This window comes from Epinephelus moara, chromosome 14 (genome assembly GCF_006386435.1).
Source record: "Epinephelus moara isolate mb chromosome 14, YSFRI_EMoa_1.0, whole genome shotgun sequence".
In the NCBI taxonomy this organism is placed as follows: domain Eukaryota; kingdom Metazoa; phylum Chordata; class Actinopteri; order Perciformes; family Serranidae; genus Epinephelus; species Epinephelus moara.
Window position 1 is genome coordinate 5346259 of NC_065519.1, and position 26005 is coordinate 5372263.

General features: G+C 39.6%; 2 protein-coding genes across 21 annotated transcripts in view; both read left to right on the forward strand.

Moving 5' to 3' along the window:
- The first annotated feature begins 513 nt into the window (after nt 1–513).
- On the forward strand, nt 514–10285 carry eif5 (eukaryotic translation initiation factor 5). 3 transcript variants are annotated; one of them, XM_050062785.1, is made up of 12 exons: nt 514–596; nt 1240–1464; nt 2971–3250; nt 3461–3542; nt 4305–4477; nt 4579–4690; nt 4801–4931; nt 6383–6544; nt 6952–7110; nt 7276–7440; nt 8018–8158; nt 9842–10285. In XM_050062785.1, the coding sequence occupies exons 3-12, from the start codon at nt 3179–3181 to the stop codon at nt 9938–9940; spliced, it is 1296 nt and encodes a 431-aa protein (XP_049918742.1). In that variant the 5' UTR covers nt 514–596; nt 1240–1464; nt 2971–3178; the 3' UTR covers nt 9941–10285. The 3 variants fall into 3 exon arrangements, with proteins under 3 accessions (XP_049918742.1, XP_049918741.1, XP_049918740.1); XM_050062784.1 differs by having other exon boundaries at nt 514–591; XM_050062783.1 differs by lacking the exon at nt 514–596 and adding an exon at nt 629–884.
- Nucleotides 10286–13577: 3292 nt separating this feature from the next.
- mark3a (MAP/microtubule affinity-regulating kinase 3a) overlaps nt 13578–26005 on the forward strand; it is an 85330-nt gene continuing 72902 nt past the window's right edge. For 15 of the 18 annotated variants that reach the window (XM_050062735.1, XM_050062740.1, XM_050062739.1 and 12 more), the window contains exons 1-2: nt 13579–14235; nt 22635–22817. In XM_050062735.1, the coding sequence (XP_049918692.1) occupies nt 14185–14235; nt 22635–22817 (234 nt within the window). In that variant the 5' untranslated portion in view covers nt 13579–14184. Of the gene's footprint in view, nt 14236–22634; nt 22818–26005 lie in introns of all 18 variants that reach the window. The other 3 variants (XM_050062744.1, XM_050062745.1, XM_050062736.1) reach the window with 2 other exon arrangements.

Genomic DNA, 26005 nt, shown 5'->3' on the forward strand with positions numbered 1-26005 from the left:
GTGATGTTTCGAGCATGCAGGCTCTTTCTCAGACTTGTACAACAAGAAGCACATGGAGACATGAAATACAACACTTTTCAGTGTGTGTGCAAATTACAGTAAAGCATGCCGATTCTGATAGTTCATTTTAAAGCTGATATTGGCTGATACAGATGACGTGCCGATATTATTTCACATCCCTATATAGAAGGCAAACTGAGCAGTAAGATCACATATACCTTTATTGATTACTGCAACGATACTGTAATGGTGTCTTGTAAACCCATGAGGGTTGGACACATTTTTGTGTGCATGACATAAAATTAAAATATATATATATATATATATATAATATATATAAATAAAACAATATAAATAAAAACTATAGCATGACAAAAAAGGAAATGTAACTAATCAAGCAAATACTTAATGCAGTAGTTACATTCCACCACAGGGAATAATAAAGGCCTACCACATTTGTTAGGGCGAAAGCAGACTTTTACTTTGAAATTAATCCTACCACCGGAAGTCCCTAACCCAGTTACGTCCGTTAGCTCGACATCCGTTAGTAAAAGCGACGCGAGTAGCAGTGTTTCGCAGAACATTCGAGAGGTAAGGTGCGAAATTATTTCATCACATTTTCCCGGGCCTCACCCTGACGTGGATTTCATATCGATGGTCGTGAATCCACGGAGATAATCCAGCTAGCTAAACCTTTGTTAAAGATATTCACTCGAATCACATATTATCTTCAACCCAAACGCGTCGTCAGCGCTCCGCTAGACTGCGTTAGCTGCGGGACGTCAGCTAGCATCTGGGCTCTGGCTATTTCCTGGAATATTTTAATTCTGCTGGCGTCTGTTTATATAACGGGCTTACCGTGAAGCTGTGTCCAGGCGCAAAATGTACTTGTATTACATTGTGGATAAGTATATTGTTGTGAATCTGTGTGGTTTTTTTTGTTTTTTGTTTTTTTTTTTTACAATTTGGGGTGATTTGGCGATGATTCACGTGTAATGTAACTGAAGCCAGTTAGCTGTAATCGTTACCCGCTCATTGAGTAACATTTACGTTACCTGACATAACGGACCATTAGAATCGCTCTGACTTGGTTTTATTCTTATTATAGTAAATGTTGATTGTACCTGACGGTGAAGCAAGCCACCCAATGACCGTTCAGCTGTCTCACCTGATGATGCTAACGTTAGCGTTTTTTAGTCCGCAGTTTGTGTGGTTAACAATGCGCCTCTCCCCCCAAAGGTCCCCCAAACCCCGAGGACGTTCCAGATAACCCCGTCTGCCTCCGAGTCTGGCGACCGCACTGTTTGGACGCTTTAGGGTGTTAAACTGTGCATCTTTGAGAGCCAAAATCCCGTCAAGAACCCCTGCTGCAATCAATACAACACCAGCAACAGCCATCGACCACCGTTCACTGCGCCTCTTGGACGATCAGCGTTGTGTTTATGTCTTTGTTTTGCGAAAACGGTAAGTTACATGAAAATATTGTAAATATTTGACGCAGATGTGTGATATGTGGTTATATCCCCAGCGTTATTATTGAGCAATATGACGTGTTTTCTGTGCCACTGTATCAAAATGGCGTCTCCCAGTCCCCTCACTCGTGTGCAGTGACTGTATGACGCACTCTGCACCAAGCAGCCAGCTAAAGCTAAGTTAGCCTTCTTTCTGAAATAGACTTGACCTCGTGCCCTTCTGAGACGCCTCAGCTCCTGACATCACTGTGTCACTGTCGGTTGTGAGTCATTTCATGTCGGGTAGCAGTGACACGGCTGAGGAAACTACAGACTAGCTGGTGTTAAAGCCGTCAGCAGGGGGAGAGTTGTTTGGCAGCTGCTAGGCCTCCTGTTTGTGACCTAATAACAAGAGAAGGCCTTATGTGACTAAAGCCAGAGGCCCTCATGAAAGACAAAGGGCTTTGACAAAACAATTTTTGGACGTATATGGCCACAATAGCATCTAGTTTACTGCCTGGGTTGTATTTTTCCTCTATGGGTTAATCTGTCATGCTTGCTCATAGCTGGATCACATGGATATTTGCTGGATTTTGATTTTGTCAGCAGTTTTTTGAGTGCAGAGCCTTTTCATGTTTATAATCTATCTGGAAATGTATGTATTGATGCTCAAACTTGTTTATGAGGAGAAATATTTGTATCCGAGCCTCTGCAGTATGCCCCAGCTGTCCTCCAGAGTCTGAACTCTCTATTGCCTGTCATTCTGCACTGACATACCTGAGACATAACTCCGTCTCCATGAATGATGGCAGTCAGTCAAGAATCATCATGCACCACAGGAATCTGGTTTCATTATGTGGGTTTAATCATCAATTGTGAGCTTTCGAGAGCACAAAGAAATTATATAATCAGGGTTTTAATTGGTCCACTATTAAACATTTATCATTATCTCTGAAAGCCTTAATTCACATTGTAAAATTGGTTATTTTTGTCTGACCAACAGTCTGAAACACCAGATATTTATTTGGTAATCATACAAAACTAAATCAGCCAGCAATTATTTACATCTTGAACCAGAACCAAAGCTCAAACCAGTGATTTACTTTTTGCTCAAAAAACTACCTGAAAGATAAATAGTTTATCAAAATTCAGTAAATAAATTTAAGTTTACCCCAGATACAGGCACAGACTCAACAAATGTCACTCCATATCTTTACATATGGTTCTGGGAGAACACCACTTTGCATTCAGTGCATGGTATACAGTTAAACTAAGACTAAAACATTAATACTAACAAATTTTATTCGTACAGCACATTTCAAATAAACTTAATAAGTACTGTTCATGGTTGAACCAGCAGTAAAAACATCTCAGGACTGCCATGAAATAAAGCTAGACAATTTAAACAACACAGTTTTGTTCTCTATTCAGTCAAGTTGCCTAGCACACATATGAATTTCCTGTTAAATATCTTTGTTTAATTAAATATTAATAGGTTTTTGTCCCTCTTCTCTTTCAGAGCTGTTGCGCAGCCGTTGGAACCTGTGTGGTGGAAATCTAGCCTTCAAGCAAGGAGCTTGCGGCCACAGCGGCACAGCGTTTTTCATGTCAGAGACAGAGCGCGCTTGCAGTCGTTTATGTCATCCCCTCTTTTCCAGACAGAAGATCCCGAAAAATCCCCAACCAAGATCCTTTTATCTTACTGATAGTGCTAACATCCAGCCAAAATGTCTGTCAACGTCAACCGCAGCGTGTCAGACCAGTTCTATCGCTACAAGATGCCCCGTCTGATTGCCAAGGTAACGGCTTGCTGACGCATGTTTTCAAGTTTGCAGTCAATATTTGACAAGTTGTGACAGAAGTGACAGAAGTGGAGAGAACATAAACTTTATGGTGTCGACTAATCAAATGGAAGTTGCTCGAGATAACACTTATGAAATTCTTGTCGAAAGAACATTTGTAATTTCTTCATGTTTTGTGTGTTGATGATCTGTCTTCATGTCATCCAGGTTGAAGGCAAAGGGAATGGAATCAAGACGGTCATTGTCAACATGGTTGATGTTGCAAAGGCATTGAACAGGCCTCCAACATGTAAGTAACACACAAAGCAAAGGAATGTCAGTTTGTACCCAGAGATCAACCAAATGCCAAAATATATTTAGAAATTTACAGGGAGCTTTTGAAATCCTTTCATTCTGTTTTAAAGGTTTATATAGATTTCGTCCTCCTTTTTATTACCTCTGAATTGACCTTTTAAACCAAACACTGTTAATGGCATTGGTAAAAAATTGTTGTAACAAAATAGATGTCAACAAACAAGGCCACATATCTAAGTTATTTTTGCTCGTCTCTCCAACAAAAAGTCCTTCCCTTTATATGAAGAACACCGAACAAAGTTTTAGTCATGACAAAATGTAATTTTGATTGTTTCGCTTTTTGTGGTTGAGGCATGATTTTTGAGGGGAAGAGGGTTATTGTGAAGAAGTATAAAATCTAACTGTGTAATCTTGAGCTTCAAAAACTCAAAATTATCCAAAGTGAACACAGTAGAGTTATTGGAGTCAATACACAAAAGTGTAAGGAATAAGAAACAGGAATTTTTGAGGCAAATGCCCAACATTAAACTAATTTAGTTGTTCTTTTTAGCTACAAGGTTTTCCAGCAGGGACACTTAAGATCTGTGATTTTACTGGATGGGATCTATCTGTAGAAACCTTTTTATAGAAAGCAAGTTAAATTATACAGTTGTCCAGGGATAAAAAAAAAAAAATGTTTTTATGTTTTAACCAGAGGACAATCAACTACATTCAATTTCATTGTGACATTTGATGTCATGTCTGATCTCCTCCGCAGACCCGACCAAGTTTTTTGGTTGTGAACTCGGTGCGCAGACCCAGTTTGATACCAAAAACGACCGTTACATCGTCAACGGATCCCACGAGGCGAACAAGTTGCAGGACATGCTTGATGGGTTCATCAGAAAATTTGTGCTGTGTCCCGAGTGTGACAACCCTGAAACTGATCTGGTAAATATCTTACAGCATCTGTAACGTAAATCCAGGGAAGTTTAAGACTTGACTGTGTCGCTTCTTGAGATCTAATAAGATTTTATTTGTCTTTCTAACAGCATGTCAATCCCAAGAAACAAACCATTGGCAATTCCTGTAAAGCCTGTGGATACCGCGGCATGCTAGACACTAGACACAAACTCTGCACGTTCATCCTCAAAAACCCACCAGGTGAGATTTGGCTCTTTTTAGTAGTTTCAAGTAGAGTTGATGGTCCGGATCCCTGTTGGGTTCAACATAATAGGAACTTGATAATAAATGCTTTGCTTCTTTAATGACAGAGCACACTGATGGTGGATCCGCATCTGTTAAGAAAGAGAAGGAGAAGAAGAACCGCAAGAAGGACAAGGAGAACGGCTCTGGCAGCGGAGAGGCTGGAAACCAAGAGAACTTCGATGCTCCTGAGGCTGTGGTGGGTTTCTAGTCCGGGGATCAGGCGACTAGAGAGCTACATGTCCACTGGTGTGCGAGTCAGACAGTTGTGTGACCAGTTTCTCAACAGCAAACACACAGCCTGGTGACACCAGTCAAACACACACACTGTGTTATTTGTGTTCGAACTTAAGGAAAATGTTTGTGATCGCTCAAAGTGGTCGCTGAGGTCAACGCCCTCGTGTTCAGCTGACTGTGTGCTCACTGCCTAAACAAAGATCAGCAAATCTCTCCTTATCTCACAGTCCAGAGCTATTTTTTGATTCTTATTTAGTCTGTATGGTGATTCACCTTTACTGAACTTTATCAGCTACTTTTTTATTGACAAAAATCAGTTTGACTCTTCAGAGCCGTTAGTCTAATGTGATAACCTCAACTAGAGACGCCTACAAACTTTAACGGATGTTTGCAGTTGCATAAAATGATACGGCTGCGGGGCTCAAAGTACCACGTGCAAATGCAGGGTATTGCACTTGAGCTGTGCCTGTAGTTCTCAGCTTGATATACACGTAATTTGGTACAAAAGATAATGGTCTTCAGGGCTGTCAACTCTGACATTGACCATGAGACTCACACAGTTGACACTTCACATGTTCTTGTGGCACACGTCCAAAAAGCTTGATGAAAGACTCACAGCAATGTAGAATATATGACGTAACCAAAGAAGCCCTTATAAGAGCGAAAACTATTATATTAGCTTTGCTGAGAAGCACAGTGAATGGATCTTTTTCACAGCAGACAGCACAGGTGAAATGAATAACATTACTGAAGGCTCAGTTCCATTAAGTGTCCCAGTATGAGACTACAGTGAGTCAGCATTGACAGTACCAGGGCCTCCCGTAAGTGGAATGCAGCTATCACTAATGTTATTGAATACACCGGGTTTTTTTTCCCCACCACGACAAAGCAAAATGTCTGCTGTGAATAAAGTCCATTCCCATCAGCTCAGATTATAACACATTGACAATCTCCTCATATTTCATAACAAAGGAAATGTTGCGGCAGTTGATGTTGGATTCTTATTGGTCGCATCTGGACGTTGCAGAAATGCAGAGAAAAAAGGACAAGTACACCAAATGGTGCTGGAAAAAAAACTGGTGCAGGTAACTTCAAAACGTACATGCACCAGTGCACGTACACAGAATAAATAAAGTATTATGAGCCCTGGGCTGTTAACTGCTGCGTCCAGCGGTCCGTTTACTCTTGTCTGTAACCTCTGAGCAACAATTTCAGTCGGCTCAAATAAACAAGGATTCATTTTAGTCTGAAGAGCCAGGAGACGTCTCTGTCTACACAGACATGTGATTATTAATAAGCACTTAACGTTTCTGCTTTTTGGGGATTTACTGTGTGGAAGAACCTACAGTAGAAACTTTGTAAAACCCCTTTTGGTCATTCTGTCTGACCTCTATGTCCTCCGTGTGTCGTCAGGATGGAGATGACGATGATGAGGACTGGGCGGAGGAGACTACAGAGGAGGCACAGAGGAGGCGAATGGAGGAGATCAGCGACCACGCCAAGAACCTGACGCTCAGCGAGGACCTGGAGAAACCCCTGGAGGAGAGGGTCAACCTCTTCTACAACTTTGTGAAAGTAAGGGTTCCCTCAGGATTGTCAGCTCTTAATTAAACTTGATTCACAACATCCTTTTTTTTCTTTTGCTCCTCTAAGTCTATTAATTTAGCTTTAATGATGGAGACATAAGTGTCAAATTTTAGTTAATTGTGAAAAAGTCCTTCAGTCTGTCAGATCTCCTCATATGAGAGTCAAAACCCCCAAAATATTAAGTTTATGAGCTGAAATGGAAGTAAAGGAAAAGAGTCTTCAGTTTGGCAGTATGGGGAGCATGATTTTATAATCTAACTTTATTATAGTACTATTGGCTTGTAGGTGTAAATTATCACAGTTAATAACAGAAGAGTTAGGAGGAACACACACGGAACATTTAATCTTGACGTGTGTGTCCACTCCACTGTAACTTTACTGGTTTCCATTTCCAGCACAAGAAGGAGAGTGGAATCGACATGGCTGATAAGGAGATCTTGGCGGAGGCAGAGCGCCTGGATGTGAAGGCCATGGGCCCCCTCATCCTCAGCGAGCTGCTCTTTGACGAGAACATCCGCGACCAGATCAAGAAGTACAAACGCCACTTCCTGCGAGTAAGTTGCACAAGTGATCTGATTATGCGATTAAAAACTGAAACTTGATGGGTAATTTTCTCAGCTTACTTTCTCTTCTACACCTCGTAATACTTCTGTAGATCAAATGTAAGCTTGCTAGGTATTTGTCTCATGGCTGTTTCCTGATTTTAACTTTGCCCTCAGTTCTGCCACAACAACAAGAAGGCCCAGAAGTATCTGTTGGGAGGTTTTGAGTGTGTGGTGAAGCTGCATCAGGTCCAGCTGCTGCCTCGAGTTCCCATCATCCTCAAAGACCTGTACGACGCAGACCTGCTGGAGGAAGATGTCATCTTTGCCTGGGCAGAGAAGGTGGGTGTAGATATCTGTGTATTAATCTTTTATTAGATCAGGGTGGGCGTGAGCGCTTCAAATAACTAAAAGGGTAAAGTGTGCAAGATTTAAGGAGATTTGGTGACATCTAGTGGTGAGGACTGCAGATTGCAACCAGCTGAAACTTCTCCTGGTTAGAATTTCCTCAGTTTGTTGTTCAGGTGTTTTTATGGGGAGTTGAAGTATCCCCAGAGGTCTCTCCTCTCCAGTAGAAACAGACCAGGTGATTAAACCCATCTAGATCCAGTGAGAAACATTTGAACAGAAGGGAAACACTATTCAACACAGGAACAGACTTTGACACATCTGTATGCGCACACTGCCCCTATTAGATCCCACAGTGAGAGTGCATCGTTAAACTGAGGCCTTGCTAGCCAGCCTGCTCGTTTCCTTGTTCTGTGTAAGAATAAAGACTATTGTCAGTGTCATTTTACCTCACTGTTCCACATCATCACTTTTGGTGTGTATTTCCATCCCAAGTTTGGTCTTGTATTCCATTTATACAGATATTTAAAAGGTCTTAAACTGACTGACTGACTTTGTTTTCCTCCTCCAGGTCTCTAAGAAGTACGTCTCTAAGGAACTGGCCAAAGAGATCCATGCTAAGGCTGCTCCTTTTGTCAAATGGCTGAAGGAGGCAGAGGAGGAGAGCGAGGGCAGCGAGGAAGAGGAGGAGGAGGATGATGAGAACGTGGAGGTAACTGATAGATTTAGATCTCTCCATGAACTTTGTTTTACTTTGTTACATTAATCTAAAGTGGCCACTTGGCTGTGATTTAATCTGACAGTTAATCTTAATGATTGTATGTAAATAAAAAAAGCCACTACAGTCAGTCCACTTAAAATGAAAATGTTGTGATGAGTAGGTTTGTTTTTATGTAAAGGATTTTGTTCATATGCAAATATCAAAACCTTTTCAAAACTGACATGAAATATAAAAGGTGCTGGATGCAAAACTTATTTGTTTAGTAATTAAGACTTTACTGCAAACAAAACATTCATTAAAATGATTGTTGGAAAGGACAAATATCAGACACCAGAAGTGAGAATAAATAAGTCCTAGATTAAAACTATATAAGGCAATTATCCCTCATTTCATTTTCATTATAATCATCAGCTGTTGAGAACACTGAGGTTTCTGTCCCCCCACACTCAGACAGCAGGAGACATCTTGAGTTCAGCAGTTGAACTTTTTGAATTAACAACATTTGCATTTTCATAAATTCTGTGTTTTTCAATGAGGGAGAAGAATTAGATGTTTTATGATTTTAATTTAACTGGAAAGTTTTACTTTCTTACCGACATTATTTGTCAGAAACCTTAAAGCTGTAGATGGTGACTTTTTATACAGAATAACCTTCGTCATATTTGATGAAACTGTCTCTACACCCACAGAGTATTACATGAGACTGATCATGCGTGTAAAGAATCACGTCCATCCTTCTCCTCGTAGTGCTTCTACATAGTATTTAGTAGAATCCAGCTGAAGGAAAACGACCAATCAGAGCTGAGAAGTGAGAAAGTTGGTAGGACTGGTGGGTGGTGATTTGCTGGGCTGTTGTTTCAACATGGCAGCAGGGTCGTAGTCTCTCATTTTACAGCTGAACAGTCCCTAAATGATGTTTCTGAAAACATTTGAAATGAGAAATCAGCACTGCCTCCTTTGACAGTTTGATGCCATTAGAGGTGCTATGAGGCAGATAATCAGACACTTTTATATTAATGAAAATTATCAATTGTAGCTTGAAAGATGGCCAGTGTATCTGAAATGTGAAAACTAAAAAGTACTGAAAGTTGGTACTGAATGTTCAGGCTCATATTTATTAATTTTAGTCTTTCAGATGAAGTTTTACACATTTCACATTTCAAGACCTCTGTTGTGGTATACACGCTTAGAATGAATGAATGAATGAATGACTTAATTTTGACCCCCCCCCCCCCCCCCCAAAAAAAAAAAAAAAAAATTAAAAACCAAAACAAGACAAAGGTAAAAGTGTCTGAAAAGCTGTCGGTAGAAGTAAAACTGCTGCTGTCATAGCTCCGCCAAAAACTCAAAGCAAAACCTTAGTTCCAGCTGGCATCGTTTCCTTGAGCTGTTTTCAGATGGTTCAGTGTCATTCAAGGATTTTGTCAAGGACTTTACACAGTTACAGAAACAGAGTGATGTGTAAGCTTTGCTGGGAAGGGAAACATTGATCACATCGTTCATTTATGTTTAATAAAAATTTAGATTTGAAAATGAATCAGCTGTTTTGCTTCCCTTGAAAATAAAAAAATAGTGCTTTTACAAGACCTTGAAAGTCCTTGAATTCATTATGTAATGTCTGTATGACCCGCGCTCTGTGGACTGTGTTAACCCTGGTGGTGCTTCTGTCCTCAGGTGGTGTATTCGTCCTCCGCCCGCGAGCTCAAAGTTGAGACTGTGAAACCAGACACGCCTGAAAAAGAAGAGGATGACATTGACATTGATGCGATCTGAGAGACTCAGATGATGATGAGGATGATAATGATGATGCTTCTCTTGTGTTGTGGCTTTGACTGACAATGCCCTGTTCCACCTGAATGGCTGGCCTTCCCTTCCTTTACTTACCCCCCCCACCACCCTCCACCCTCACCCCTCCTCTGCTTCGTGGCATGACTTAACATAGCGCTTTACTTGCTGCACATTAACTCTGTAATTTTGAGATGTATTCAGTTGATGAAATGAAGTCGCTTTGGGGGATTTTAATCATGGGTGTTTGGGGATCGTTTTGACTGCACATTTTTCTTTTTTGGTCCCTGTATTTTTCCAGTCAATAAAGAATGAATGTTTTGCTATCCACAACACTGCGTTCATTATGCGTTTATGGTCACTCTCTTACAGGTTTAAAGTTTATGGATGAAGTATCTTCAGTGGGAACAGCTTCCGTTTATGCAATGTAGAGAAGAAACTTCCAAATTACAGCTCAAAGAAGTAGTTGATGGTCAGAAAATTGATTTTTGTAGTTAGCAAAATCATTTAGAAGCAGAAATTATTCACTTCCAGCTGTTTTCTGTAACGTTAAGCTTAATATTTTTGGATTTGGGACTGTTAAACATGTTGTGATGTCACTTTTCTAGCAAATAAACTTTACAATTAATCAAAAATTAAAATGATTACCAGTAATCCAAATATGTCGGAGTTCAAGGATTACTTAAATATTATTATTTCCTCACTTAAACAGAAGACAGGCTGTCGTTCATAAATAATAGTGAATTTAAATAGATTCATCCACAAATCATGACCTTTCTATGTTTTAAAGTTTTCACATTTACCAGATAAATTTTCTTAAGTGTATCTCAATAAAATTAACTTTTAATCAACAGGATGCTGTAATAAATTGTCATATTGCATATCAGAAACTGGTAGTAGAGTTAGGACCACATATTTTGAGAAATGTGAGATTTTAAAATAGATTTTTTAAATGTGCCGAAATGTGGACTTAAATCCTCATAGTAGGGTTTTGTCGTTAGTAATAGACTCTCGTTAAATTATAAATCCTCTCTGAGTTGATTATTGTCAGAAAATACTCAACAAAAGTCACAATTTTAAAACTTTTCTTTTCACTAAAGATTTAATTTTTTGTTGCGACTTTGCAGCTTTTCCCTTTAATATCAGAATTTGTGCAACATATTTTCCTTTGAAGCCAAATCAAGTCCACAGAGACGCTTCCTCCTGATGATGACAGTCCTCTCTGGTCCAATGGGACTGAGGTCAGCCGGTTTCCTCACTTCCTCCACCCGTTCAGCTGGACTCACTCATGCTGCGTTCAGGGGCTGTCGGAAAATATAGATCCTCAAGTTTCAACACAACGAACAACACAATCTGACAATAGGTGTTGTGTATATTTCATTCATAATAAACCAAATAATCGATTAATCATGTTTTAATTAAAATACAGCAGATATTTGCTCTGCAGCTTCACAAACATGAAAAGTAACTTATTTTGAATTTAGTATTTTAACATTACATTACATTTTTAACAAGAAAATAACCAATAAAATATCAATTGATAAGTGATGGAATGTAACTACGTATATTTATTAAAGTACTGTACTTAAGTACAATTTTGAGGTACTTGTACTTTACTAAAGTACTTCCATTTTATGCTACTTTATACTTCTATTGTACTTTTTACTCAGCCACATTTATCTGAGAACTTTAGTTACTTTGCAGACTCAGATTATCAATACAAAATATAAGGACTAATAAATTATTATGTATTATTTTATTTTAAACTGCCCAACAGTATATAAAGTATTTAGATTAGCCTCATCTTTATAAGCCACACCATTAAAGTGATTAACCTATTAATGCATCATTAAATATATACAAGTAATATAATTTATATTTTTCTAAAATGGGTCATTCTACATTATGAGTACTTTCATTTTTGATACTTTAAGTACAATTTGATGCAGATACTTTTGTACTTTTACTAAAGTAAGAGTTTAAATGCAGTACTTTTACTTGTAACACACTGTTGTACCACTACTTTTTTGTACTTGAGTATATAGATTGATATACTTTTATTTTACTCACACTTTCCAATTTTATGCTACTTTAAACTTCTACTCCATTACATTTCAGAGGGAGATATTATACTTATAGAATCAAAAGTTCGAGTAATCATCAAACAGAAGTATGAGTATATTACTTTACATACTGCTGGGAAGTTTAATCTCTAATAATTTCTAATAATTAGTTGATTAATAATAAACCTGTAAAATGAGTAAAGCTGTCAGATAAACACAGTGCAGGAGAAAGTAAAATACTTACCACTGAGATGTAGTGCAGTGGAAGTATAAAGTAGAATAAAATGGAACTACACAAGTAGAGTACAAGTAACTTAATTGTACTTAAGTACAGTGCTTGAGTAATTGCACTTAGTTACTTTCCACTATTGCAGAGTACTTTTTCCACCATTGTATTTAAGTAAAAGTATCTGAGTACTGAGATCTAAGTATTTCCTCCATGACTTCAGTAAAAGAATCTGAGTACCTCGTTCACAAATGTACTTAAGTAATTACTCTGAGTACTTCTTCCACCACTGTATTTAAGTAAAAGTACCTGAGTAATTCTTCTACCACTGTAAAAGTATCTGAGTACTTCTTCCACCACTGTATTTAATTAAAAGTATCTGAATACTGAAATCTGAGTATTTCTTCCATGACTTCAGTAAAAGAATCTGAGTACCTCTTCCATGAATGTGCTTAAGTAAATTACTCTGAGTATTCCTTCCACCACTGTACTAAAGTAAAAGAATCTGAGTACTTCTTCCATCACTGTATTTAAGTAAAAGTATCTGAGTACTTCTTCCACCATTGTAAAAGTATCTGAGTATTTCTTCTACCATTGTAAAAGTATCTGAGTATTTCTTCTACCATTGTAAAAGTATCTGAGTACTTCTTCTACCACTGTATTTGAGTAAAAGTATCTCTGTACTTCTTCCACCATTGTATTTAAGTAAAAGTATCTGAGTACTTCTTCCACCACTGTACTAAAGTAAAAAATCTGAGTACTTTTTCCACCATTGTAAAAGTATCTGAGTACTTCTTCTACCACTGTATTTGAGTAAAGTATCTCTGTACTTCTTCCACCATTGTATTTAAGTAAAAGTATCTGAGTACTTCTTCCACCACTGTACTTAAGTAAAAAATCTGAGTACTTTTTCCACCATTGTAAAAGTATCTGAGTACTTCTTCCACCATTGTATTTAAGTAAAAGTATCTGAGTACTTCTTCCACCATTGTAACAGTATCGGAGTATTTCTCCAACCACTGTATTTAAGTAAAAGTATGTGAGTACTTCTTCCACCACTGTAGTTAAGTAGAAGTATCTGAGTATTTTTCCACCATTGTAAAAGTATCTGAGAACTTCTTCCACCATTGTATTAAAGTAAAAGAATCAAAGTACTTTTTCCACTGTTGTATTTAAGTTAACGAATCTGAGTACCTCTTCCTCCACTGTACTTAAGTAAAAGTTGTAAATAATTCTTCAGGATTTTTATTAATGAAAATAACAGTCGGTTGTTTGAGTGCTCATGATGAAAGCCTGACGTCGGAGCCGGGGAGGTGTCCCTGAAGGCAGCCTAATCCAGCCCAGCCGCTGAGTAGCCATTTTGGTCCCACCTAAAACGGACAGACCAGCTTCACTTTGGGCCGTCGGAGATGGAAGAAACCGAGTCGACGGCGAGTATTTCAGCCACCAAAGCCTTCTGAATCCCTCCAAGAACCATCGGCTGGTGACACTCGACGCCATGGCTTCTTTTTAGACAGTTGTTTTTTGTGAGAAAGAAAAAGCCCGGGGTGGTTTTTTTTGGAAGTGGCGACCGACAGCGCCTTAACGTTAGTTTAGTTAGCTTCACTGACTCAAACCCAAACGGACAGACGGACACCGATTTGAGTTGAGGCCATGAGCGGTATGTACGCGCCATGTAAATAAGTGAACATCAGATTATTGTGCTCTGTTAGTGGGGATTTTTTCTTTTTTGTTCGGTCCCTAACAGTTCAGGTGCTCGGCTCTAACACGTCCGGTTTGGTTTGAAAATTGTCACGATCCATGCTGAGACAGTTTCCCCCCGGAGAGCAGAGCTGCAAAGCAAAGCAATAATCTCTTTTTTCCGGCTGTCGGACTGAAGGAGGTGTCGGTGGATTTTTTGGACATCAGACTGAGACTGGCGGAAGAAAGGACGAATAAAAAAGATGTCAACAAAAACTCCTTTGCCTACGGTCAACGAGAAGGTGACGGAAAGTGTGAGTATAAAGGGCTGTTTATTGGGTTAGCTGTACTTTAATTATTAAATGTAACACATAATGAAATTGCCTGTTGAATGAGGCGGATGTTTAACTGAAATTATGGCTGATTATGTTGCATTGCCGGACTGGGTGATAGCTAATTGTTTCACACTTTGTTAGCAAATCGTAAACAAGCATATCCTCTACGTCAAATACGCACTTTAATCTAATCCGGCGCTCATATTGGGCTTTAATTACATGTAAATTATATTTTTGTGATAAGTTTGAATGTAACTGCACCTAATTAGGATGTAGTCGGGATATTTAGGCCCAAAACTACAGTACTTTGCCTGCTGGTTCTGGCAGGCAACAGTAGTTTCAGTCCAGGCTCGCCATTGGCTCTCCCAGCTGTCACTCAAAGGTCTCAGCCGCTCAGCTTCCAAATATGGGTTCCATTAGCCCCGCCTCCTCGTGACCAACAGAATCTCCTGTCTGAAAGAGCGTTGTCAAGGTAGCAGCACTGTAGCTTCCGGCCAGGATTTTCAAAATTAAACTAATCTCCAACTTCTTAAATGGGCATCAAAGAATTAACAATGGAACAATGAGTGTATTGTTATATTTTTTTAATCATACAGAAATTAAAAACGCACAAAATAGAGATATATTAACCAGTCGCCATGTTAAATGTTAAATTTATGACTTTTTTTCTTCAAAAATTGAAGAATGTATCAGGGCTGCCCCCTTCTAATTATTATTTTAATAATATGTCAGTTTTTTTCAGTTAATTTAATTACAGCTGTAACTTTAATTCTTACACTTTAGTAATCTGTCTAGTTTTATTATGTAAAACTGTGAGGAAAAAATGTCTGTCACAGTTTTCCAAAACTGGAGGTGACACCTTTTAATATTTTTTTGACAAATAGCTTAAAACATTAAGATATTTTAATAATAATGATATAAAACACACAAAGTCCTAATGTCTGAGAAGCTGGAATGAGATGCTGTTAGCTTTGTAATATATTTCAACAATTAATCGGTGAACCGAAGTTAGTGTTCCTTAATTTTCTGCCAAGCGATGAATCAACTAATTGTTTTCAGCAGCTGACTACTTGATTAATCTGTGTAGTGTGACAAAAGCTTTTGAAAATAGGTGATGTGAGTGATGTTTTCAAATTTCCAAAACTTACTTCTTTGTTGTACAACGATAGAAAACAATATTTGAGAAGCAGCAACCAGCTCTGTAAGTGACTTACGATTAACTGGTTTCTAAAACTATAGCAGATAAACATCCTCCTGTTTGACTTATTTCAGGTTGCAATAATTATTTGTAGAGATGAATCAGTTGCTTTTTAAAAAAATAAATTATATTTTGACCTAATCATTTAAGCTATAACATGACAAAAATAGTGGTATTACAAATTTCCAGAGTGCAAGGTGATTTTTTTTTTCTGATTTATAATCCAAAAACCAAATACTTCCTTTACAGTCATATACAGCAGAGAAAAACAGCAAGTCTTTTTTACATTTTAGATGCTAAAACAAGCAAATGTTATACATTTGAGCGTGATAAATGCCCTTAATAAGTAAGTGGTCATTAAAATTACTGTCAAACAACATATTATTTAATTTCTGTGCTACAGAACATGAAGTGTTTTGACAGGAAATGGAGAAATGTAAGCCACTGTACATACATGCATAGACAATTTATTATTTTGATCTATCTCTAAGCTGCAGATTTACTTCACCCAAAACCTAATCTACTATTTCTATAGCTGCTTTATACTTTTCTTAATGTTAACCAGACTTAATTTAATGTTATTTTTGCATTTCTGTTTGACATACCATTAAATTTAGTGGGTTTTTAAACACATACCTCAGTAATCCCCATTTTGTTTCACCCTTCCATACATTCCTTTTCCTTCTCCCCATATCCCGTCTTTGTAGCTGCAGCCACACGTTATATCTACATGTGATATCAGAATCTCATGACTCATCACAGTAGCAGCAAAGAGTCAGCTGGAGATAAGACTATACTGAACAAACAAGAGCACTGAGGGCGATAAGATGTGGGGAAATTTTATTGATCCCTGCAGGGAAACTAGGCCATTTCAGTGGCTGCTAATGTGAAGACTCAGTAGGCAGAAAAATGACGACTGGAGACCAGCAGATGCAATAATGAACACAAAAGAAATAACAGTTAAGGAGCTGAAGGGGACATTTAGGGTATTTTTGTGATTCAGAGTCTGGGGCGGGATGTCTGCACATGTTGTCAACATGGAGGTGGCTAAGCTGGCAGCCAGCAGGGAATGTTGCTAACTTAATAAACAGAGCTGACAGTGGCAACAGTGCTGACAGAGCTAGCAGTTAAGGGTGGGCGTTACGCTTCCACAATGATGCCGCTGTAATCACTGTATGAGCGCAGGGACTCACATGCACATGCATTTGGCACGGCTACCACAACAACAAACAGAGAAGTTTGGATTACAACACACTCAGGAGGCTGTTACTCCACGATATCTTTACACAGCAAGTAGTAGTTTGCTGCTATTTTAATGCTCTGAGTGTTGTGTACAGCTCCTGTCATTCGTTCTCTGATCAATTGGCAATTATTTAGATAAACTATTGAGTCGTTTTTCAAGCAAAAGAGCCAAACATTTGATTTTTCAGGTTTGCAAATGTAATTTTACTTAATGTATGTTTAATTTAAATGGTAGAAAATTTAATATTTTCGGGTGTTTGACTGTTTGTCTGACAGGACAAGACATTTGCTGATGTCACTTTGTGCTTTAGGATATTGTGGTGGCCATTTTCAGTGTTTTGTGATGTTTTTATATAGAGTAATTGAGGTGATAATCAACAGCTGAATCTATAATATAAATAATTGTTAATTGCAGTTCCAAATGAAATACAATAAGGAGAATTAAAGGTGTTTGTTAGAGGTGCAGTGTGCAGGATTTAGGGGATATATTGGCAGAAATAGAATATAATCAGTATGTCTTCTTGAGTGTTTTTCACCTGAAAATATGAATCGATTTGTTTTCATTACTGTATAATGAGCCTGTATCTACATACTGTGCACGTTCTCTCCCAATGAGTTCACCATGTTGTTTCTACAGTAGCTGAGAATGGACAGATCAGACACTGGCTCTAGATTGGGCCATTTGCATTTTTGCATGCACCACTGTTGTTCTCCTGCATGTTTGGCATATGAGAGAAGTTTCAGTTGGTTGCAGTCTGCAACCTCAGCTGCTAAATGCCACTACACTAACTCCTACACACTCGACCTTTAACATAATTAGCTTGAAATATCAGCGTTACATTGTATGGGTAGAAAAATATTCAAAAGTAATTCAAGTTACTGCACAGTAAACACTGTAAACAGATGTCTGCAGAAGCTGTAGGTAACGGGACAAGTTTTTTGTATCGCAAATATTCTGGTTTCCATTGTAGTCTGTGTGGCATTGACCAGTCAGGTTTGAGTCGGCTTTGGTTGCATTCAGGTGAACAGTCCACATGGAGGGCAAAATAGGTGACATGCATTGGCTGAAATGCAATCTTGGAACCCAGTGGTTATTGTCTGATGATGACTGAGCTTTTTATTTACATCTTATAAAATAATTCTGTTTCACATCTCGACTCAGACTCCTTTCTCGTGCCTCAAGGAGCTCACTGGGCTGTAAACAATGACCAGCAAACAGAAGAGGAAGACTTTGACCTGATATCTTTTATCCGGATCTCCGCTGGCTGGAATATTGGCTGTAAATCTTTGTCAGACTGATTGCTAGTGAGTTCAGAAATTGTTAAGAGAGTCTGTGTCTCCCCAGCTCTGTGAAAAGCAGCTGCTGAATGCTTTTAATCTGAAAGGATCCTGTCCTGGTTTCCAGTTTCGGTGCGTCTGCCCGTAGCAGGCTTGACTGGGATCAGTGCGCCCCCCCACCCCCCTCCTGCTGTCTCCCTCTCTGTCTCTCTGTGGTTATCTGGGCTCTGAGTTGGGAAAATCTGGTGTAGTGGGAATCTCTATGGGCATCATCAGTGTTTTCCTGTTGAAACATGACGGGCTCGCAGGCAGCCAGGAGACACCGCAGCCTCGTGAGTAACCACAGAAAAGGAAAGGATCAAATTAAACGGGGAGATTTTTCTTACAGGAAGTTGTTAGCCGGAAAAATGGAAATGGGTGGTTTTTGAAGAACTTGAGATATTTCTGTGTCCTTTATGATTAGCAGACGATGTGTTGGGAGGGAAAACGAACGGTTTAATGTGTCCCACAGGCTTTTTTTGTGGCGTGTCTGTGGTATTCAACAGTGACCTTATCCTATTTTTATCTCCTGAGCTATCACTGTAGAGGGCCTAAAATATTCCTTTAGTGACTTAAAGTGTGCGTGCTGCTGAGCAGAGACTGTAAAGTGACCTTATTGTGCTTTATGGCATTTTATATCTCTTGTAGAATAATTCATGTAGAGATTTTTAGGTTTATTGTGACCTTGTCCTGCCTTATGGTTTATATTCTGTGGTCTCCTAAAGAAGCCTGATTTTAGCTGTTACATCTGCACAGTATCTTGCAGAATTATTTATGCTGCAACTTTAAGTCTTTTAAATGAAACTGGTGCCCTGTGGAGTGAAAACATAAAGCAGGGATAATGTTTCCTGCTCATCGTGTTTGACCTCTGTTCTGGCTTTGTTTAAGGTTCTAGGTTTGCATGAAAGTCTAAACTCTTATTATTCATTTCCTCACTTTCATTCGTGTCCTCTTCATTGTCTCTGGGGTGAATGGGGTCAGTCAGGTTGGGGATGAGCAGAGGACAGTGACACTGTTAATGAGGCATCGGTTGGACAGTCGATACTGAGGCTACAGCGAGTATCTATCAGATTTTTTTTTTGGTGGTGTTGTTGGGACACAGGGGGGTGCTTTTGAACACAGCACCCAAAAAAATCAATCCCTCTGTTGGTGGTGCTGTCAGAGCTGTGCACCACAAAATCACCAGGCACCAGGCTTCTTCCTGTGCTTAGCAGTTAGTCTTTGATTGTGTGTTAAAGATGCAAACCAGAGTGCATTGAGTTTTCTTAATGTTTAGTGTATTCTTGAAGTTTCTCTCATCCATTTTAGCCCTGGATATATTCACGTACATCTTTTTACAGCCTGCAACACTACAAACAGGTGTTCTGACTAACATCATGAAACATTACAACACATTAATGACAAGAAACATCCAGGGAAAGGGAGCAGATATTTTCCTGTCATTTGTAGAGCACTTTAAAAACAGCTGCACTCAACTAAAGTGCTGAACAGGTACATTGACCAAATGATAAATGATAAACATAATAGAGAACAAATTGCAGCACAGCAAAGGTTGAAGATCAATCAAGGTGTCAAGCTCAAATCAGTCGTACGCAAGCGAGAGGAGGTGGGTCTCCAGCAGCTGTAGCCGAAGCTAGGTCGCCACTGTTTCTGTGTCTAGTTCTGGAAGTATCCAGGAGCATCTGATTGGTTGACGTCAGCACTCTAACTGAAGTATTAAGATGCAGTAGGCTAGATAAGGTGGTGCCATCTCATTCAAAATCTGAAAAACAAGCAATAAAATCTTAAAATCAAACTTAAAACAGACAGGAAGTCAGTGGAGGGAGGCCAGGACTGGTATCATGTGATCTAGGTTACTTCTTCCAGTTAGACGAGCAACTGCTTTTTGTAGTTACATCAGATCACGAAAAGTAAAAAGTATATTGTTTAAGCCATCATCTACTTACGAAACTGATAAAGAGATGCACGGAGATCTGGATCTGTACCACCTCTGCTGAACTGTGTCTTGGTGTATATCAGAACAATGGTGTGGTGACAGTGTTGGAACCAGACTGCCGTTATGGATTGACCCTCTCAACTTTTCATTAACCTTTTGACACCTTTATTTGGTGCTTTGTGGTCTGCTGTACATCCTGTTTTCAGACAGGCTGAATGCCCACAACAGGATATGACACTGAAGCTGCCAGCCAGATGATGTTACATTTTGTTTTGTATTTCTATATCACCTTAGAAACACAGAGGCTCTTAAAGGTGCTTTACTTAAGGCAACACATGCATTACACAACAACACTGAAAAACACAATACTATGCAGTAAAATATAATACAAGTAGATAATAGAAGGAGAAAAGAGAGTTTGTGTTTCGCTCAGATTGTTTGTGGCACCTTCTGTTACGGCAGCTAACCTGCTAAAAGCTAACCAGCTGTCGTTTAGAACAGGATAAGAAAATGAGGACGATGAGGCAGAAATATGTGAAACAAGCAAAACAGTTATCCTTGAGTTGAGATACAGAGTTCTGCCCTCCAACCTGGTCACATTATTTCTATTTAGTCATTAGTTACTTGTGCATGGACGTGACCTTCATAGATATGTGGGAGCCTGTGACCGGACACGTCTTTTCAGTGCACTCTGAGTGAAAAAAGTGAAGCTGATTTTTAATTAAAAATCAGTTAAAGCAGCAGAAACTTTTGCTAATCGGTTTGTCTTTAGTATGATTTAAGTTCATACAAATGTCGCAAGTGTAACTTGAGTATTAATTTGACGGTTTGTATCACAAATAATTAATTTTGGAGCTAAAAAATTAGTCGATTGAGAGGAAATTAATCTGCAGCCATTTTGATAATAGATTGATTGTTGTAAGTATTTTTGTGAAGTACAGAAAAAGACAGAATAAATGGTTCCAGTCTCATAAGCCCAGTTCAGACCAAAGATTTGCAACGAGACGAAGCTGTTGAAGAAACAGGCCCATCTCAGCTTGACTCAAGCTGGCTGATGGTGTCACCTGTGACTCAGTTTGTTAGGTCGCCAGTGGCTGGTTTGAAAGCCCAGACACACCAAACCGACACGAAAGAACTAATGGTGACGAAGGCTAACTGCTGCGTCGCCTCACGTCACCTGTGTCTTGGCCAAAAGTCGCACCTAAGCACAAAGAAAAGACTACAACCAACTGCACTAGCACGTACATGCTGCGCTGTGCAGGAGGAAATAACTCTCCAAATCAGCAGGCGGCTGTAGTCTGTATTCCTTGAAAGGGAAACCAGAAGATTGACAAGATGCTAGTTAGACAGTTGGCACATAAACACAACAACCTCATGTTAAAAGAACTAATTACATTTACAGCGCTTTAGAGAATGATGACGCAAACAATTACGAACTGTTTCTGCAAAAGAGCTCATGGTGTGATTTCTCTCACCACACCGATTCAACATGCTGAACCAAGAAAAGTACCCGCTAGTGGGCCGACTAGTGCCAACAAAACTAGGGCGACAGATGCTCACAGACGGCACGACATTAACCAACGGCTGACTGTCGGGTTGGTGGGTCACTTTACAACAGCCGTCCGTGCTCTCCAAGCCCAAGCTCATGTCGTTAACATCTGTGCTGCTGTTGACATGGATGTCTATGTCCTCGCGGTGTGTCGCTGTCAGACGGTTGGTTGCTACTGTTACTAGCTGCGTACATCCGAGTGTCACACACACACACATACTCAGAAATGCAAAGTTACTACTTCAGTCATTACTTGTACCTTAAAAGCTGCAATTTAAAACCAAAGTACAGATAGCCGATGCTACAAAGACGATACACCTCCTTGTCTAGTGACATAAGTGTGAACTAGATTTTTATAACGTTGCAGACCAGTGCATTGCAAGTAGTTTCAAGTTTCAACTCGTGTCATCACAAATCTTTGGTCTGAGCTGGGCTTTAAATGTGAGGATTTTGTGCTTTTCGAGGTCTCATGGTGGCAAACTGAATGTTTTTGGGGTTTTAAAGCTGTTGTTTTGACAACAAAAGCATTTTTAAGATGTCACTCAGGACTCTGGGAACTTATGATGGATGCTTTTCACCATTTTCTGATATTTTATTGACCAAATGAATAAACAGTTTATCAATAAATGATGAAGGAGGAAAAGTTTATTTGTCTAGCACATTTCTAACACAAAAACAATTCAGAGTGATTTAAATAATGCATTAAAAATGTAAAAAGGGCATAAAAACATAAGAATTCAAATAGAAATAATAGAACTTTGAGAACAGCGACATGATTAAGATTCAGTCTAAGCCAGTGCAGAACATTTTAACAGGATTCAAAAGACGTAAAATCCTCTGAAAGTTTGTTCCAGTTCTGTGTGGATTGTGCCCCAAATTAACGTCATACCTCGCTCTGATGTTTGGTTGATAAAATGGTGAAACTGCCTGGAAAACAGTGAGTTTATCAGCCATCTGTGGCCGGTGGAAGAAAAGCTTTCCTTGTCTGGATGCAGAACTATAAATATCTGCAGTTTATTTCCTGCAGAGTCTAAGTGGATACGTCACAGTGGGTCAACATGAGTCACAGCTGATACATGTGGATGTTTCACAGCATGTACAGCTCAATAACCGGCACTCGTGTCTTTTTCCCACAGCACACATCTCACAGTAATGGACGTCAGGAGATCAGCACGCGTTCGGCCCGGACAGGCGTCCGGTCACGCAGCTCAGAGGAGCCACAGCAGCCCCATGTCGGCAACTACCGGCTGCTCAAAACCATCGGCAAGGGCAACTTCGCCAAGGTCAAGCTGGCCCGACACATCCTCACCGGCAGAGAGGTGAGACGGACACAGACTCTGTTTTTGGTACAGAGTGGAGTCATGTTTTAGGTGTTCAACTAAGAAAGTTAACTTTGATAAATCCATGAATTTGAACAGCCAAAACAGAACGTCAGAAACATGGTAAGAATATTCCTGTGGTTTTGATCCAGTAGGAACAAGGTAGGTGAAGTAAAATGTTCACAGAGTAGACATGAGATCTGTGTCATCTTTCCGTTGGTTGAAAAGATATAAATGTACACTCTTGACATAAAAACGCAGCAGATGAATTCAAGTAAATAATGAGATTTATATGTATTCTGTATGTATTTTTGATTTCCAAGATTAGTGACCAACGACCGCAGATCAAAATGTCTCCAGACGCAGTTTGATAGACCTACAACCAGTCCGAACAACTAAACATGACATAGCACCAAGCGACCGAAAAATGTAAACGGATTGAAGCGTGCAGAGATGAGCTGTATTGGTGTAACATTAATATATCTGTGAACAAGTGTTGCTGTTTTTGCCATCAGAATTTGAAAGTCGTACTTCCAACAGAAATTTCCGCATCATCTGCAGCAGTCTTTGTTGTTTTTGAAAATGCCTCAGCTGTGTTCCTTTTTACTAAGCTAGGTTTACGACGGCGCGTGAGGGAGCACAATCTGAAAATTATGTCATCATCACTTACTTTGCGTAAGGTGCAAAGGCTCCCCAACATGTCAGTCACTGTCTGGAACATGCCCCGTATTAGATAAATGGTTATGATTGGCCCACTCCCACTGTAAGTCTGTCCAAAGCTGAGGGGGATCAGGTGTATCTGCCAGAGCAGATTTGTCTGTTTCAGGCTAACATGTGCTGCTGCGGCTAAGGCTAACGTAAAAAAAAGTAAGTAGAATAATAAGTAGAAAACAAAATTGTCTTACACAGAGCACCTGCAGTAGAGGTACAGAACCAAATAATGCAGGCACAATGCTGCCCCAGTGTCTGATTTTTAGTCAACATGCTGGCATTCCGGAAGCAAAAGAGGCATGACGGGCATGACATGTGAAACAACAGTAGGTGTGGTTACATGATGGCTTCTCATTCAGAATGAAATAAATCTGAATGAAATCATTCGGAATTAAAGTTTTTCCAGGTAGTTTACATGGGAAATATTCATCCCGAATGAGTGTTTACACGGGAGATCAGTTTAATCGCCTTTATTCGGGTCTGCGCAAGGTTTGGGGCAGGGAAGGTTTCTGATTGGATAGGGGGCGGGGCGGATGTTACGTGTACCGGAAGAAAACACTGTAGTCCTCGCTCCGGATAACAAGATGCTTGACGACGACGTTCTTAGTGCCTTTTTCAGGCGTGTTTTGCTTATATTCTTGAAGCAGCAGTACGACAACAACCTTGTTCTGCTAATGCTTCGTCTGTTGAGGAGTAGAAGGGAGGTAGAAGGTCGAAGAAGGGAGATAGAGGACCGTGCTGTGGCGAATAGAGACCGGTGAGTGCAACGAGTCCGACTGCTCTATCTCAGCCCGTTGCTATGCACGCTGTATACGTCATCGCGCCAGAAGGGCAAGGAAACGAGCATGCGCAGAAAGAATGGAATGGCTAGAATCGGGTAGGAGGTGTATACAAGACAGAAAAATTCTTCCATTCGGGTTCTGAAAAGGAATATTCCACCCCTGTGCACCCGATTAGATTTTCTTTTGGGTTGGCTGTTTTCATTCGGGTTGAGGTGTTTACAAGGAGTATTTCTATTCGGGTAGGGCTTCCAACCTGAGTGCAAAAGGAATACATGGCTCCATGTAAACGCACGTAGTGTCAGCGTCTAGCGTGTCATACACATACGGGTTGGGCAGCGCTTTCTAAACAGTAACAATGACATAACATGGCAGTAACAATCATTTACCATCCCTGTTCGAGGCGGTTGATTGCGTCCTCTGCTCTGAGGGTAAGGAGCTCCCAGACCTTTTTCAGCTGCTGTTCTACTTCTTGCAGTTAGCTGCTAACTGCTGTTAGCTGCTTTTGAAGTCTGCTGGCAATGGGTCACACACGTAATTTGTCAGAACGTTACACACTTAGATTCAGCTCTGTTACTACCTCTGCTGCCGGCTTAAAGGCGAGACAACTGTGTCACCCCATTCTGCAATCGTAGCTTTCATAGAAAGCGAGGCAGAATACTGATGTGACATTCCTGCCTTGACCAGGCTGTGGAAAAGGGGCTAAAAGTGTATGCAAGAGTTCAAGTTTATTGTCATATACATTAATGCAATGAAATGCATTTTGCCCTGGTAAGATTAATGCCATTAAATAATAGTTAAAGTACTCGCTTCCTTCCTTTTAGTCTTCAATATATGCTCCGTGAACCTGAATGTCGACACCACCAGTTGGATTTATAGAAATTTTACAATAATATTCCCATTTAATTTGACTAAATCTGTGCTTGAATGTTTACCAAATTTAAAAATGCGGTGGCCCCTAAGTAAATAAGTTCGACCACCTTTAGTTAAACCTCCACACACTACACTAGGACTCAAAAAACTGTTCAATAAAAACCCCCAAAAAAGAATTTTTAATCACTTTAAGTTTCACTACAGGTTTTACACATCGCTTCCTGTGATTTTTGGCAGGTAATGACACTGCCGGGCTGATATCCAGTTTTTATCACAGCCATATCTCAGTACTTCTTTTGTACCGACCAAATTTGAAGTGAGAAAACTGTCAGAAGCTGGCATTTAATTTCCTGTCAGATTCATAACATTGTTTACTTGTTCATTCATCTGACAGTTCCTGTTTTAATTCAGAATTTTGCCAGTTTTTGTTACATGTGTGCTTTCGTTTGGACGGCATTTCAGAACTTAGACTTCTTTTTGTAAGTAAAACGAAAGATTTTACAGGAAGAAGTTGCTCACATTTCTTAAAGTAAGGTATCAAAAAGCAGGGTAGTATTGGTGCTACCATCAGGTACATTTCAAACCATATCCATCCCTACCAGCTCCACATACTGGTGGATTCATTGCTCTAAAGCTCGTTGGCAGTAATGGATGTTGTCAGCATCGAGCCACTGCTGCTGAGCATTTGATTTGTTCATAATTGATGAGCAGAAAGAGCAAGCCTCGTCTCAACACAGCGTACAACATTTTCTAGGAAACGTTCCTCTTGATCCCCTCCTGAATGTGTCGTTAATTATTTGGCAGCATTTTTCTTTTCTGGAGGAG